General features: G+C 61.5%; 1 protein-coding gene and 1 pseudogene across 8 annotated transcripts in view; both read left to right on the top strand.

The window, feature by feature from the left end:
* RASGRF1 (Ras protein specific guanine nucleotide releasing factor 1) overlaps positions 1–15,067 on the top strand; it is a 102,575-nt gene that overhangs the window by 46,573 nt on the left and 40,935 nt on the right. For all 8 annotated transcript variants that reach the window (XM_042987862.1, XM_042987867.1, XM_042987868.1 and 5 more), the window contains exons 6-10: positions 6,079–6,158; positions 7,814–8,007; positions 8,555–8,664; positions 11,712–11,830; positions 13,372–13,532. In XM_042987862.1, coding sequence (XP_042843796.1) covers positions 6,079–6,158; positions 7,814–8,007; positions 8,555–8,664; positions 11,712–11,830; positions 13,372–13,532 — 664 coding nt within the window. The remainder of the gene's footprint in view (positions 1–6,078; positions 6,159–7,813; positions 8,008–8,554; positions 8,665–11,711; positions 11,831–13,371; positions 13,533–15,067) is intronic.
* LOC122240003 lies at positions 14,046–14,199 on the top strand (annotated as a pseudogene).

Raw genomic sequence — 15,067 nt, 5'->3', positions numbered from 1 at the left:
GTGCCAGCGGCCGTCTCTCCCGGAAGGGGACTCTGGCGCCCGCGTGGGGTTGGCGGCGCCCGGGGGCGAGCCAGCAGCGGCTCTTCTGCCGTCAACCGCGTGGTCGGGGGAGTTTCTCCAGAAATGGTTTAGATGAGCTTCTCAGTGGGTAGTAAAGTTGAGTAAACGGGATAAAAACAGGGGAAAAAAACCAGACCGCAGTTTATAAGCGATTACCGCCCCCCCCCCCCCCCCCCGCCCAGGAATTACAGCGGGTCACCGTGTGGCCCCTAGATGTTCATTCAGCTGTGACCCGCCCAAAATACGCCCGGCGCAGCCTTGTCACTGGCCGAAACCGGCCCTCCACCGGCAGTCAGGACCCGGGGTCCCCGGGGCCACAGGGCCCGGGGGGCGGCCACGGTTGACGGAGAGACGCAGATGGGGGTCAGAGGTCCAGCTGGAGAGGCCCAGAGTCACTGGGGTGGGTGGGCCTGAGGCCGAGGATGTGTCCCCAGCACCGCAGTGGGGGCGGGAAAGAGACCATCCGGGAGGGGAACAGACTTCAGCCTCCTAAGACCTTCCAGAAACCGAGCCACTGGGCCTCACGAGGTTGCTTTTGAACCTGGTAATGTCGAACACGGGTTTTAAGCATTGCGTAAATGCTTCTGTTCATTTCTTGAGACAGAGAAAATGAGTCACTATCTTTTTCTGAAATCGGGTAACACTGCAGAAACTACAGCTGGATCTTTCAGGCGCGGTGGCTTGCCGGGTGTCCCGGGCAGCACAGCACCGTCCGCGGACACGCGCCGTGAGCGCCTGCGCGTCTCCATCTCGAGGTCTGGGGTGGAGCCCAGGGAGCTGCCTCTCCAGCAGGGTGACAGGTGCCGTGGGTCACGGGCCACGCTGCGGCGGGGAGCTTCACGTAACTGCGGGTGGCTCGCTGTCCTGCAGGCTCCATGAGGCCCCAGGTGACCTCCCCGAACAACTTGGGGGGTTGGGGCGCACACCCCGAAATCCACATATGACTTTGGACTCCCCGAATCTTAACTACTAGGAGGCTGCCATTGACCCGAATTCGTGCTGGAAAAGTAGTCTATCTACGTGTATTTTGTACACCACACGTATCACGTATCGTATTCTCACGACGAACAAGCTAGAGAAAAGACGACAGTGTTGGGAACGTCACCAGGAAGAGAAAATACCTTTGTGGCCGGACCGTGTTTATCAGAGAAGTCGCACAAAGTGGGTCTGCAGCCCACGGGTCAGCCGGGCCTGGAGGCGTCGTTACATCCGTGTCTCTCACGGTTGTGGCCAAGATTGCAAGTCTTTGGTGAGCGTTCATCACAATCACTGAGAGAAGGGTGTGCTTTGGTACTTCCTTCACCTTCCCGTGATTTTGTCACACTTCACCTGTCTTTAACGGCGCCCGTTTAGCCTGGAATCTTCCGTCAAGAGTATTCGCATCAGCTCGTAGCCTTTGTTCAGAAGTCGTTTGAAAAAACTATCCTACGGTTTTATATTTTTATCATTTAATGACTGCACGGATCAGGCCGGGTGCCTTTACCTGAGAACAGACAGGAAGGAAGGAGCCCCCTCCTCTCCCGGTGCCAGAAGGTCCCCGCAGGCCCTGTGCCCCCCGGTCGGCAGCGGGCCCCAGGCTGACAGGCACTCGCCTTCCGGGTCTCACTGATCTGCTCCAAACGGCAGCAGCCTGATCAATTCCTAAGGCCTCCAGAGCGCCGACCTGATCGTCAGCAGGGGCCGGCGGAGAAGCATACAGGTGTCGGGGGGTCCAGTGAGAGGTCCGTACGGGGCACCCAACACAGAGCCCCGGTAAGGTTGCTCAGTGGGAGCTAGACGTTGAGGTCACAGTAAAGCCCCCCCATGACGCCCCTGCGGAGAATGGAACCCACGGCGAACAGGGAGGGGGCACGTCCCCCCTCCTCCTGGAGGCCAGTGTCATTCTAGCACCCAAAACAGGCAAAGCATCTCTCCCACCAGATCTCATAGATACAGAACATTCCAGATTGAATCCAGAATTACATAAAAAGAACGGTACGTCATTACACCGAGAAGGCAGGGCTGGTTCAATATCGAGTCGGTCAACGTACTCTGTATTTCTGTACTATTTTCAGTAGGAAAAACCAGTGAGCCTCGGGCCCCTGCCTCCCACCACAGCGCAGAGGTCGGTGTCTCACAGGCCAAGGGCAGAGGCCGCCCACTTACCAGAAGACATTTGCACGTCACTTTCTGCTGGAGTTTCAGGCTCAAATGCACAGCCCCGTTAGAACCGCGCTGCTGACTGGGTAGCGTCGTCGGCCGGAGCTTGGGAAGAGAGCGCCCCTGGGCACGCAGGTGGGCGATCGGGAGGATGCCGCAGAGTGGGGAGGGGCTCGCTGTGCCTCTCCACCAGGGAGGAGAGATCTTTCACACAAAGCGTGTGGCGGGTTTGTTCAGCCAGACCACAAGCTTGCAGACTGGCGCTGTTTCTCCGTGGTGAAAGCCACGCCCGGCCCCCGGTGCCGGGCACCACGGGCGATGCCGGTGAGCAGGGGCATCCCGCCAGGTGACAGATGGCTTGTCACCGAGGCCGCTGTGACTGGTGAGCAGGGCTGCCTGCAGTCCCGGGTCAAGAAGGACACTGGGGGGTCGGGGCGTGTGCACCATCGATGAGCCACGTCTGCGCGGGAGGGACGTGCTGGACAGAGGCAGCTAACTGGCCATGAATGGGCAGAGGGCAGGGTGGGGGTGCAGGGGCCAGGCCCCGCCCACTTACCTTGCATTGGCCTTGGGTGAGTCACGCCTTCTGGGCTCCGGGGGCGCCGGGTACCAAGAGCTCTTCCCAGGTGTATCCCGCAGACAGGTCACTGCCTCTTCCTTGAACATGCCTCCCACCCTGTGTCCTGGACGGGTGTCTCCACTCTGCCTCCATGTCTTTCCTTGGCTCACGTCCCCATATCCCTTGCCACCATCGGCTTGTGTCCCTGCTTATGTGTCCCCAGGGTCCTGTGCTGCCCTCGGTGGCAGCCATCACACTTAAATAATGACTTACTCCGTGTCTGAGTCCCGCTTGCCGTGGGTGAGTTCAGGGCCATAGCATACAGCTGTACCAGTTACGCACTGCACAGCTCAGGGACACTATTCACGTGGACCAGGGATCAGCACACCTTTTCTGTAGAGGACCAGACAGATAGTTTAGACCGTGTGGGTCATGCAGTCTGTGCGGAAACTAAGCAGTCATGGGCGATCCACGAATGAATGGACGTGGCTGTGTTCCCCTAAGTCTCCGTTTATGGACACTAAACTGTGAGTGTCACGTATGTTCCCGTACTGTGAAATACTATTTTGTTTCTTTCCAGACCACTTAAAAATGTAAAAATCCTCCTAAGCTTGCAGGCTATACAACAACAGAGAGTGGGGCCACCCTTGGATGGAAAGGTTTTGTGTCCTAAAGTTGCCGCGTTCACCCAAGATATTCTGTAAATGCAACGTAATTCCAGTCAGTGCAGGATAGCAAGCCAGTCTTCAAGTTCAAATGAAGACGTACACACATATAAGTAACAGCGTTTTAAAATAAGAACAAAGAGGGGTGCCTGGGTGGCTCAGTCAGTTACGCGTCCGACTTCGGCTCCGGTCGCGATCTCACGGTCCATGAGCCCCACGTCGGGCTCTCTGCTGACAGCCCAGAGCCTGGAGCCTGTTTCAGATTCTGTGTCTCCCTCTCTCTCTGCCCCTCCCCCGTTCATGCTCTGTCTCTCTGTCTCAAAAATAAATAAACGTTAAAAAAAATTAATAAGAGAAAAGAGTCCTTGGACACGGCTAGGCCATTCCCAAAAGAAGGAATTCAGATGGCCGATACACAGGAAAAGTGTTTGCTGAACGTAACAAGGCTTTTTTTAAAAGCAAATCAAAGCACAATGAGATCATTTTGTTTTCCTGTCAGGTGGGAAACGATGGTAATTTCTAGGTAGTAAGATTACAGGTGAAATTCTCACAGCATATACTTTTAAAATGGATGCTTTGTCAGCTATATTTTTATAGTCCCAGCTTATGACGTTCCCAGCATGCTACTACAGAGGTCTGTGCAGTACTGGACTTCCAGAAGGTGCGTTTCCTTTTCGGTGCAGCCTGAGCAGTTGTCGGCTGCAGGTGCCTGGGGGTGGCTCCCCCGAGGGTTGCTGTGGCAACTCCAGGTAGTCCAGAGCCCCCGGGCTCCCTCAAGATCCCCTGAAAGTCCCCTAACACCCACTCTTCTGTCTCAGATCAGACAGTCTTCCCTTCGTGCATTCTCACACACCCTTGGGTCAGTCTCTTGGTTTTGAACTGCCCGAAGGATCTTCACATGTGGCCTGAAGGTTCTCAGAATTGGTATTTGTACACTCGACAGACTAGTTCAGGGGCCACAAAGAGACGGAAACCAGCCCTTCAAAAGTCACTGTAGGGATTTGCCTAAAAATAAAAAATGACTTCGGACCAGGGTGTGGCCCCTGGTCAGGGATCCGTGTGTCCCCACACCTGGGGGACCATTCTCGTGGGACTTCAGGGAGATGACAGTCAGGTCTCCCTCATGACCACGCTCAGAACGAGAACTCAGGTGTTCTCTACGTGGATTCTTGATACGTTCCCCCGGTGCCACGTTTCCCTTCCAGTCTGTGTGTCTCGTGGGTATGATGGGGTCATGGGCTTCGCTGTTCAGCCTGAAGGCGGTGTCTGTCTCTGTCCCCGACTCCCCCACCCCACCTGCCCCCGCTGTCTCTGCACTTCCCTCCCAGCCCTCCTTCTCCCCCCTGGGGTCACAGAGCCCCCTGCCTATCAGAGCCCCTCTATACATGAGGGGTACCCCACGTTCTGCTCCCCACGTCCCTGCGCCCCTCAGCACCCTCCACCCCGGAGCGAGACCCCAGGGCACGTGGTGCTGGGAGAGGGGACAGCTCCTGCACCAGCCCCCCCCCCGGGGGGAAATACCCGGTGCCTGGAACAGCAGAACAAGGGGGCGGGGGCGAGAAGAGAGCACAGACACAGAGAACATTCCGGGGAGAGGGAAAGCGGGGCTCAGAGGCTCCGGCTGCCCCAACCCTTCCTCTCTGGGCCTCTGTTTTCCGGTCCAAGAATAGGGTGTACGACCTTAGCATCCTACGGGACTCCCCGTCTGGTTCAGCACAAGCTCCAGCCGCTCTGGGGAGACCCTCCACCTCTCCCGGGGGGAGGGGGAGGGGAGGAATGGTTGGGGGGAGGGGCTGCAGGAGGAAGCAGGAGTCTGTCCCCGAGGAGACAAGCTGTGAGGACAGACTGGGCTGTGTTCTGGGGCCAGCTGCCTGCAGAGCCGTGGGCGGGGAGGGGGTGCCGGAGGGAAGCCAGGGCCAGTGTGGCTGCCGGGAGAGCACCAAACTGCCAGCACAGCGCACATCCCCCGGCACGTCAGGGGGCGACGGAGCTGGTGCTTGGGGACACTGGGTCTTTTGCTCCCTTAACTTTGCCCCAAAGGGTGGTGGAGAGTGAGCGGTGACTGAGTGCCCCCCCACACACTGAAATAGTCCCGTTAGTGGCAGGTGCATCCCGTCGCACCTCCACGTTTTGTGTGAAAGACCTGAGGATCAGAGACGTTCGGCGTCTTGCTCCAGGTCACACAGCCAGGGAAGGGGCCTAGGCAGAGTGCAGCCCTGCTTCCTGTGGGTCTGAGGCCACAGCCTGTTTTGTACATCCCTTGGTGGCCTTTACTCCACCAGAGCCCCCCCCCCGTGTGACCCTGGGCTCCTCCAGGGGTCCCCAGGGGGCGCTCCCAGCAGGTGAGAACTTGGGGGCACAGGGAGGCAGGGAGCCAGTGCAGCGTTCAGGCTCCCGGGGCGCGGCCCCCACTTGAGGCCGAAATTCTCGACTGCTTTTTAACAAGGGTCCTGGTGTTCGTCCCACACCGGGCCCCACGGGTGACGCTGTCCGTGCTGACGGTGTTTGCACTGAGGTCTCAGGGGAGAAAGGGGCTCGCTTCCAGAGCCCCGCAGGGTCCTCAGGGGGCTGGCTTGGGGCAGGGGCGCGGCACCCTGGAGGGGCAGGGACCCCCCCCCACCGGGGCGGGGCTCACCCCGCGCTTTCCCCTTTCAGCGAGACCATCATGTTCCTGCATCAGATATTCTACCAGGGCCTGAAGGCCCGCATCTCCAGCTGGCCCACGCTGGTCCTGGGTGAGTAGCTGGCCCTCGCAGGGCCCCCGGCCGCCCACCTCCCCCCAGGGCCCTTGCCGGGGCCGCCGTCCGGGCCGGTGGTGCTTCTGTCCTGGAGCAGCCCCCCCCCCAGAAACCCACCGAATCCCCCAGAGGGAGAAGAGAACACACGTGTTGGCAAAAACTGCATTTCTAGGAGGAAACGGCGTATTTTTAGGTACTTATGTACTTTTCCCTTTTAAAAATAATATCTGTGTACCCATTTGAGAAAATTTGAGAATCTAGAAAAGTAGAAAAGGTTTAAAAATATCAATCATCGTTCTCCTTCCAAAGATAAGTGCTATAAACATTTCAGTGTGTTTTCTTCCAATTTTTTTTCTATGCAGAGATCTTGGGTTTTTTTGTCCCCATTTTACATAATTGCAAACATACTGAATTTAGATTCTGAATCTTGCTGTTGTTTTATTTATTTTTATTTTTATTTATTTCTTTATTTTGCCTAACTTCATAGCACCAGTGTTTTCTTACTCTGGAAGCATCCTTTTTGCTGGGTTCGTAATGCTTCGGTGCCCATTGCTGGCTCAGAAGTAATGATCTCTGCCGGTGACGACTTCTCCTTACTATCAGTTTCCAAAAGTAGCATTACTGACCCAAAGCTTCCCCGCCCTCGGGCCATGGACGCCTCTGACCGGGCAGGCGCTTTCTCTTGTGTTCTCAAGTCAGAGACCCCCACTGTCCCCAAGGTCAAAATCAGAGCGGCCTGGACAGACGGGGGCCACCCCTCCTGTCCTTCCCAGTCGAGGATGCCGTCCACTGGGCAGAGGACTGCCCCGTCCAGCAGCCCCTGCCCAGAGTTTATGACCAGGACGCATGCTTTTCTTTCTTAATGGGGTTGAGCAGCGGTTTCGGTGGGTCTGTCCCACCCGGCAAGTGTTGAGATCTAGGGAGAGTGGTTGGGCTTTGGGGGGCTGGGAGGGCAGGAGGCCGGCGGGGGACCCACCTCACCGAAGCGGGTCTGGAAAGATGGGAACGGAGGGACACGTGGGGGAAGGGACAGGCTCAGGTGGGTGTGTGGTGTGGCAGGAAGCCGTGGAACATGCGGTCAGAGACCTGCTTCCACGTCTGCCACAGAGTCCCCGTGTGACCTCGGCCATCACTTGTGTCACAGGTGGGACAGGCTAGGAGGGAGGCCTCCTGGGAGCCCTCGTGTGACACGGTGAGGGAGCCAGGGCAGGGGGCAGTTACAGCGGAGGCTTCAGCCGACCCCACAGAAACTCCAGAGCTGGGGTGACTCAGAGATGTCACAGACTGAGGCGGGGGCCCCCCCTTCACACCCCACCCGGGCCCGCCGTCGGGTCGAGCAGGACTTGGGCGAGGCCGCGTCCCTCCGCAGAGAGCACCTCCAGGCAGGCCTCCCGGCTGGGAGCCATCAGGGTGTGCGGTGTCCCGAAGGGGTGGGGGCCCCCGCTGCAGCCCGCTGCTGGCCCTCTGGTCCACGGGGGCCACGCCAGACGGGCCGTCTCCACGCGTCTGCGGTTCGGAGGTGGCCCCGGCGCCTCTCCGTCCGGCCCCGGATAGGGCGGCGGCACCCCGAGGCGGGACCCCCCCCCCCCCGGGCTGGGGTCTGAGCCGGGCCCCGGCCCCCCGCCCCCCCGCTGAGCCCGCCTTCCCCGCAGCCGACCTGTTCGACATCCTGCTGCCCATGCTGAACATCTACCAGGAGTTCGTGCGGAATCACCAGTATAGCCTGCAGATCCTGGCGCACTGCAAACAGAACCGGGACTTCGACAAGCTGCTGAAGCACTACGAGGCCAAGCCAGACTGCGAGGAGAGGACGCTGGAGACCTTCCTCACCTACCCCATGTTCCAGGTGCGGGACGCCTTCCCCTCCTGCCCCGGGTTCCAGGTCACCTCCCCCGGGTTCCAGGTCACCTCCCCCGGGTTCCAGGTCACCTCCCCCAGGTTCCAGGTCACCTCCCCCAGGTTCCAGGTCACCTCCTCCGTGTTCCAGGTGCTGGATACCTTCCTCGCCTACCTCATGGTCCAAGTGGTGCCTGGGGTATGTGGCCGAGTCCGGCCACGGTGAGGAGGGGGCCTGGCCCTGCAGGGCGTGGGGGATGCCCGGGGCAGGCGACGGGGAGCTGGCCCCTGACCCTGGCCGCGCCCCCCGTCCAGCACCGCAGAGCGGGCTCTCTGGGCGGGCGCAGGCCCTGCCACGGGGCCCGAGCCCACCAGCCTCCGTGGGACGCTGCAAGGGACAGAGTGCAGCCAGTTCCCTCCCCAGCCCTGCTCCTGGGAGTCCTCCCAGCTGAGGGCCCTTCTTTCCCGCTCTCTCTGTCCTTCTGTGCTCCTGCTCTGTCTCTCCCTGTCCCTGTCTCCCCATCCCTGCCTCTGCCCCCTGCCCCTTCCCGCCACAGATTCCCAGGTACATCCTGACGCTGCACGAGCTCCTGGCCCACACGCCTCATGAGCACGTGGAGCGGAACAGCCTGGACTATGCCAAATCCAAGCTGGAGGAGCTGTCCAGGTGAGCCGGGCTCTGGGCGCCCCCAGCAGGAACTTCCAGCCCCGGGTGGTAAAAGCTGGTGGTCAGGGTCAGGGTCAGGGTCAGGTCAGGGTTGGGAGGAAGGGGCTCAGCCTACGCCAGCGGGAGGCAGAGCCCCTCGAGCAGACTGACGGTCCGACGCTCACGCCTGAGCGGCCACCGGGCAGGATGGCGTGGCCCGTGTGTCCCCGGCGTGGATGGTCCGGGGAAGGGCACCCACAGGGGCCGTTTGCTCTGTCCTCCAGCGTAAATGTGTCAGCCCCGTGGCTTCACGTGCCCGAGACTCTGGTCAGCGACCCCACACCTGGCCCTCCCTGCCCCCCCCCCGCGCCCCGCCCCGCTCCGTGCCCCATCTCCAAAGCCGGCGAGCCCGCCTTCTGCACGGGCAGAAGCCAAGGGGCCAGTGTGGAGGAGCGGGCTGACCCCTCTTCCGGGACCCTGGGCGTCGGTCTCAGGCCAAACGCCTTGGCTCCCATATGCCCCCTGCACCCAGGCAGGAGATGGTGGCCGGTGGCGGGTGGTGGCCGTGGGGGTGGGGGTGAGGCTCAGATTCCAGGTGCATTTTGAAGGCGGAACCAGCAGGTGTCTCTGGCGAGTTAGGCACAGCCGCAGGGACTGGAGGCCGGGGCTGCTGTTGGCCAGGACGGAGACTGCGGAGGGCGGTTTGGAGGGGAGTCCTTCCTGTTCCTTGGAATCTCCCTGGGGCTGGGCTGGACCTGAGACGGATGGATGGCACAGAGGCAGCCACAGGAGGGGGCAGGGCATTTGTGTCTGGGGGTCAGGGGTCACCAGCTCAGAGACGGGCCTGTCAGGAGGCTGGTGAGACCACCAGGGATGAGGGCTGAGCCCCTGGGGCTGCACCGCGTGGAGCCCAGACCGAAGGGGCCCTGAACCCTGCAAAGGAGGCTCGGCCGGCAGGGTGTGGAGCCCCCGTCCTGCCTGGGCCCCATCAACCATTCGCGCCCTGAGAGGCTTCCCCAGGCTGACGAGGGGCCGCCGGCCGGGCCACAGCTCCCACCTGGGCAGAGGGAGGACGGGCTGGTCCAGGGCGGGGTGAGGGTGTTCTCAGGGCGTGATTTCAGACAAACAAAACCACTGGGGAGTGGGCACCCCGTCCTTTCAAGTCCCAGGGAGCTGTCCCTGCACATTCCTCCCCCAGGAGAAGCCTTGGGGCCCCCGTGAGGCAGCGAGGTTCCTTGTCACTGCTGGGCACCCCGGCCTGTGCAGGCAGGGGTCCAGGAGGCACGTGCAGGTCAAGGTGTTTGGCCCGAGACCCCGACTCCCTTCCCCCGGCGTCCTGAGCACTTGGCCGGCTCTTCCTCTGTCCCAGCCAGTGACCTGCACCTGGGCCCTGAGCGAGGCCCTAACCGCACAGGAGGGAGCTTTCCTGTCTCCATGGCAACAGCCCTGTCACCCCCACCCTGCCTGGGGCCCTGAGGAGAGCTTCCAGCCCCCCTGAGCTGTGCTCACAGACCCCTCCTCAGGACTGGCCCTGCCCTCACTGGCTGGGCTCACAGAGAAGCAGGCACCACCTCCAGCCGTGTGCAGCCTGCGCCCAGACACAGACCCCGGCCCTTCCCCAAGCGCCCCCTGCGCCCGGAAGCACCCCCCGGCCCTTCCCCAAGCGCCCCCTGCGCCCGGACGCAGACCCCGGCCCCGGGCTGGCACGGTCCGATCAGCTGCACCTCGCATTTATCTGACGACAAAACCAGTTTCGCTACTTGGTTATCACCCCTTATTTTTCACTAAATACAGCCCTTTCCCAGGAGAATCTGCACCCTCAGAAAAAAAAAAAAAAAAGGTTCCCTTACCCTTGGCTGCTGAATCCCTTCCGGGGCGCCAGCACAGCCCGACCGGTCCCTCCCGGAGGAGGGCTAGGGCCTGGGCTCTGAGGACAGCATCGCGGGGACACCGAGGCCCGGCCACATGCCCCGTCTGATAACCAGAAGAAACGGATAGAAATATGCGTTCAGGGACCTGTGGTCGGTGACCGCTGCCCTTTGCTGAAGTGCGGGCCGTGAGCCAGACGCAGGGTCAGCACGTGGAGTGCATCATCCCCCGTCCTCGCCCCAGGGTCCTCCCCTCCGGCCGGCTCAGGACAGAGGCGTGGACTCACCGCTCAGCACCGTGCAGCTTCCACAGGCTGCCCCTCCCGCTGTCTTGGGTTCGGACTTTGTAAACCACATGCACTGACCTTCCCTCTTGGCTTCCTAGTTGTGGAATCAGACGAAACGGGGCTTTGTGCCTCTCCTGGAGTACGTGGGCGCTTTTTCCAGACCCCTCCCCAAACTTACCCGTGACCTCCTGACCCCCCGGAAACTCACGGCCCCCTTTTCTGCAAAGCTTATTTAAAAGCAGGTAAATGGCGCCACCTCCTGGAGAGGATGGGTGCCACCGCGGTCAGAACAGGACAAACAAGAGAGACGCCCAGAGTCTCAGAATAATGGCCGGCTTGTCCTGCTTCCCTCCCCGATGGGCTGGAGCCTGTGGACTCAAGTCAGGCTTCCCCTGAGCCAGCTGGGTTGCTGGCACCCCCAAACTAAGTTCAGAACCCAAACAACATTGAGGAAACAACCATATAAAGAGCATTAAAGGAAAGACTAGCAAGTGCAAAGGCCCTGAGGCAGAGGTGAACATGGTTTGTTCTGTGGATGGAAATAAGGCCAGCAGGGGTACATGGGCCAGAATAGTGAACAAGGGACGTTTGCTATGCTCCCATCTTCCTCCACATTCTTCTGTCTGTTCCACATGGGTCAGACTTTTAGATCAGACACACTTGCTTCCTAATTGTTAATCTCCATTTCCTTTTCTCTGAAATAAGAACATTTGCCTCCTTGGGTTTCCAGAAGAATAAAATGAGATCGTGCCTGTCGAGCGTCCTGCACACAGCGGGCACTTGATAAATGCATGCCCTCTCCCCCTTCGTGACTGCAGGCTCAGAGAATCCAGGGGCCGGCCTTTCCTTCTAGGACTGCCAAAGGCCTGGCCATTGCCTCCTTCTGCCTCTGACTTATTTCCTGTCCCTGCAGGATAATGCATGACGAAGTGAGCGAGACAGAGAACATCCGGAAAAATCTAGCCATCGAGCGCATGATTATCGAAGGCTGTGAAATCCTGCTGGACACCAGCCAGACTTTCGTGAGACAAGGTACGTCCCCTGTGCCCTGCCCTCCCCCGCCCCAGGCAGCCCCAGGGACACCTCCAAATGGCACGTCTGCTGAGTGTCTCGGGGCCGCTGGAGGCCTGTGGACGTCGTACCCACACCTGCAGACGCAGACACCGTTGGCCTCCGGGTTCCTTTTCCCCAGAGGGGAACACACTCCTTCCCAGGCGGCCCGGTCTGTCGTGTGTCCCCGTGAACACGGACACCACGTTCTGGGGAGAGAGTAGGGAGCAGAGGACGAGGGCAGGTGCGGACAGGCCTGAATCTAGCGTTCCCAGCCCCGAGGAAGGCGGTGTGGCTCAGTGCCCGTGTCCTCGGCCTCTCGGGGACGGTCACGTTCACAGTGGCTCCCTTTCCTCGCCTGGGAGGTGCAGCCCCACTGAGGGCCGGCGGGGCGGGGGGCTGGCTGCTGGTGCCAGGACGTTGGGGCCTCGGTGCTTCTGAGGGTTGTCCCATCCATAGCCCATGTCCCGTGGGGACCGGCTTGTGCTCGCCTGCGTCAGAAGTCCCTCCGTCCGGCCCTGGGCCTCTCTGGCCAGAGGGATAGCTGCCCACACCTCCTGCAGCCTGGGCAGCTGGCCCTGCAGGTGTCCTCAGCTTGGAGTTTTACTCTAAGTCCCCCGTGTGACCCCCGTGCCCTTCCCCCGTCCATCCTGCCTGAGTTGGGTGGCGCCGGGCCCACGCTGCGGGGCCAAAGAACGGCCCCTCTTGGCACAGGCAGCGTCCCCGCAGACCAGGAATCTGCTCTGTTCCCCGAGCAAAGTGCTTCCTCCTCTCCCGTGGGGCTGTGCTGGACCTGGAACCAGGCGGGGGGAGTAGGCCGGTCCCCCCTCCAGGAGCGGACAGTGTAGGGGATCCTGAGGAAACAGACGCAGGACAGGGCTCCAGGCAGTGCCGGACGGGGCGGGAGGCAGGGTGAGGGGAGTCGGGCAGGCCCTCCTGGGAGGGAAGCACAAATAGGAGTTCACGAGGTGGAAAGGAAGGGCTTTCCCGCCAAGGAGCGGCACTCAGAGCCACAGGTGACCAGCTGAGCTGAGCGAGGAGGGAGCGCAGAAGAGGGCCGGGCAGGTGCCTGGGCAGGAAGGCCCAGGGGGAGGAGGGGGAGGAGGGGGAGGAGGGGCGTGTGGGGCGGGAGCAGGGGCAGCAGGTGACTTCTTCCCCCGGACGGCCCTGCCCGGGAGTGGCCTCCCGCACGCGGTGTCAGGGACGGGGCCGGCATGCTGTGCCTGAGCAGTCGTGTCTGCTGTGGCCGCGGGGCCGTGCCTGGTGCTGCCCCTTCTGCTCTAGAGCCGGCTCCCCACGTGTGCTGCCCCCACCCCCACCCAGCCCTGCGTTCCTGCCACGGGGGACCTGTCCTGGCCGAGGGGTCCTGCAGGGACTGGCTGACCGGGCTGAGAGAGCGTCCGGGGTGCACCTGCTACCAGGACCCGGGACTCCCCCCTCCCGGCATCGTGACCCACCTGAGAGCTGGCCGGCGGCGGGCGTGGCTCTGGGAGGTGGGCTCAGGGTCTGCCCTCCACCCACAGGCTCCCTCATCCAGGTGCCCATGTCTGAGAAGGGCAAGATCACCAGGGGCCGCCTGGGGTCTCTGTCCCTGAAGAAAGAGGGCGAGCGACAGTGTTTCCTGTTCTCCAAGCATCTCATCATCTGCACCAGGGGCTCTGGCGGGAAACTGCACCTGACCAAGGTGAGGGCTGCGGGGGCTGCAGAGGCTCGTGGCGGGCACCACCACGGGGGCCCGGCTGACCCTGACCTGGGGCCCAGACGGCGGGCCGGGAATCAGACACATGAGAGTGCACACGTGTGTGCTGGTCTGACGGGCGGGTCGGAGAGAGCTGGACACAGCCGGGTTTTCTGCTGGAGAAATCATGGGGAACACGGGAGCGCGTGTCAGGCCCCCAGAGGAGCCCCCGACCGCCGGTGCCAGGGCAGAGGGCCCGGGGGTCTAGACAAACCGCTGAGAGGCGCGCGTGTGTGTGCGCGCGTGCGTGTGAGGGGCCGGGTGGAGGACGGCACCTGCTGAGGCCGGAGCAGCGCCCAGAGCCTCCGCTCAGGAGGAGCTCGCGCAGCGGCTCGCGGGGCATCCCAGGCACGACGTGCCAGCAGGAGAGCAGACACGAAGGGCCGTCCTCAGGACCCCACGGCCCTGCAGGAGACCCCACACAGTCTGCTGATCGGCCCGTCCCCAAAGCAAGGGGGAACGCTCGCTGGCAGAGGGATGCCGTGATCGCGGAGGTGGTTCTCCCAGGGGGAGACTTACCCACCACACGGATGTGCTGACCCTGCGATTTCCCCAAACGTGGGGAACTCGACAGCGTAATTTGTGGTCGTGGGGGACTGCACTCCGCCTCCCTGGGACAATTAAGTAGTCACAGAGGGCAAAGGTGACGGGGAATCAGCACCTCAAACGCCTCCTGCTCCTTCACAGACCACAGGGCCTTGGCTCATACTGTCCCCTTCTTTCTCCCCTGGAAGACCGCCTTCCTGTCCTTCGTGGCTACTCAGGTGCCACCTGCTGTCAGCCTGCACCCAGCTTGGCACATTGCTTATCTCACTGCCCCGAGTTCAGGACCTGGCCCCGACTCAGTCTCTCACACGCACGAGAGCCTGAAACAGCCCAGAACTGCCCCTGCCCGTCTCTCCCTCAGTTCCCTGTCTGCAAAGCAGGGGTGACCATCCTCACCAGAGGCCCTGCAGAGGCGCAAGCAGCTGGCGGTGGGGGCGCATCTTCCCGGTCGAGGCAGAGCACCTGTGAACCGCGGTCTCCCAGGGAAGCGCGCTTCGGAGGGTCTCGGGTCCGAACACGCGGCGGCGGCCTAGAAAAGGCCGGAAGGTGCCCTCGATTCAGCCAGAGCCTCGGGCAAGCCGCTCTTCCAGACCCGGGATGCCTGGCCCAGAACGCACAGAGACGCTGTGAGACGCCGTGGCTGCGGGGAACGCACCGCTTATGTTGACACGTGCACAAATCGGCCGTTTGGCTGCACGAGGGGAAGTCAGCTTACGGCGAACGCTCCAGTTTCGACCGAATTCCGGGTCAGGGAGAGCTCTCCGTATTCATTAGCTCCGGAGTCTCGGCCGAGGATCTCTGTCGGGCTGGGGGGACGTTTCCTGCAGGCGGGGGTCAGCGGGGCAGGTCGAACTGGAGACGCCGCCTGAAAGCACGTGTCTTTACCTTTGTCGTATTTTGGTTGGGGGTGTTTGTTCGGGCTTTTAAAGTTTTTC

This window comes from Panthera tigris, chromosome B3 (genome assembly GCF_018350195.1).
Source record: "Panthera tigris isolate Pti1 chromosome B3, P.tigris_Pti1_mat1.1, whole genome shotgun sequence".
NCBI lineage: Eukaryota > Metazoa > Chordata > Mammalia > Carnivora > Felidae > Panthera > Panthera tigris.
The sequence above is the reverse complement of the archived record's forward strand: the minus strand, read 5'-3'. Positions and strand labels throughout refer to the sequence as shown.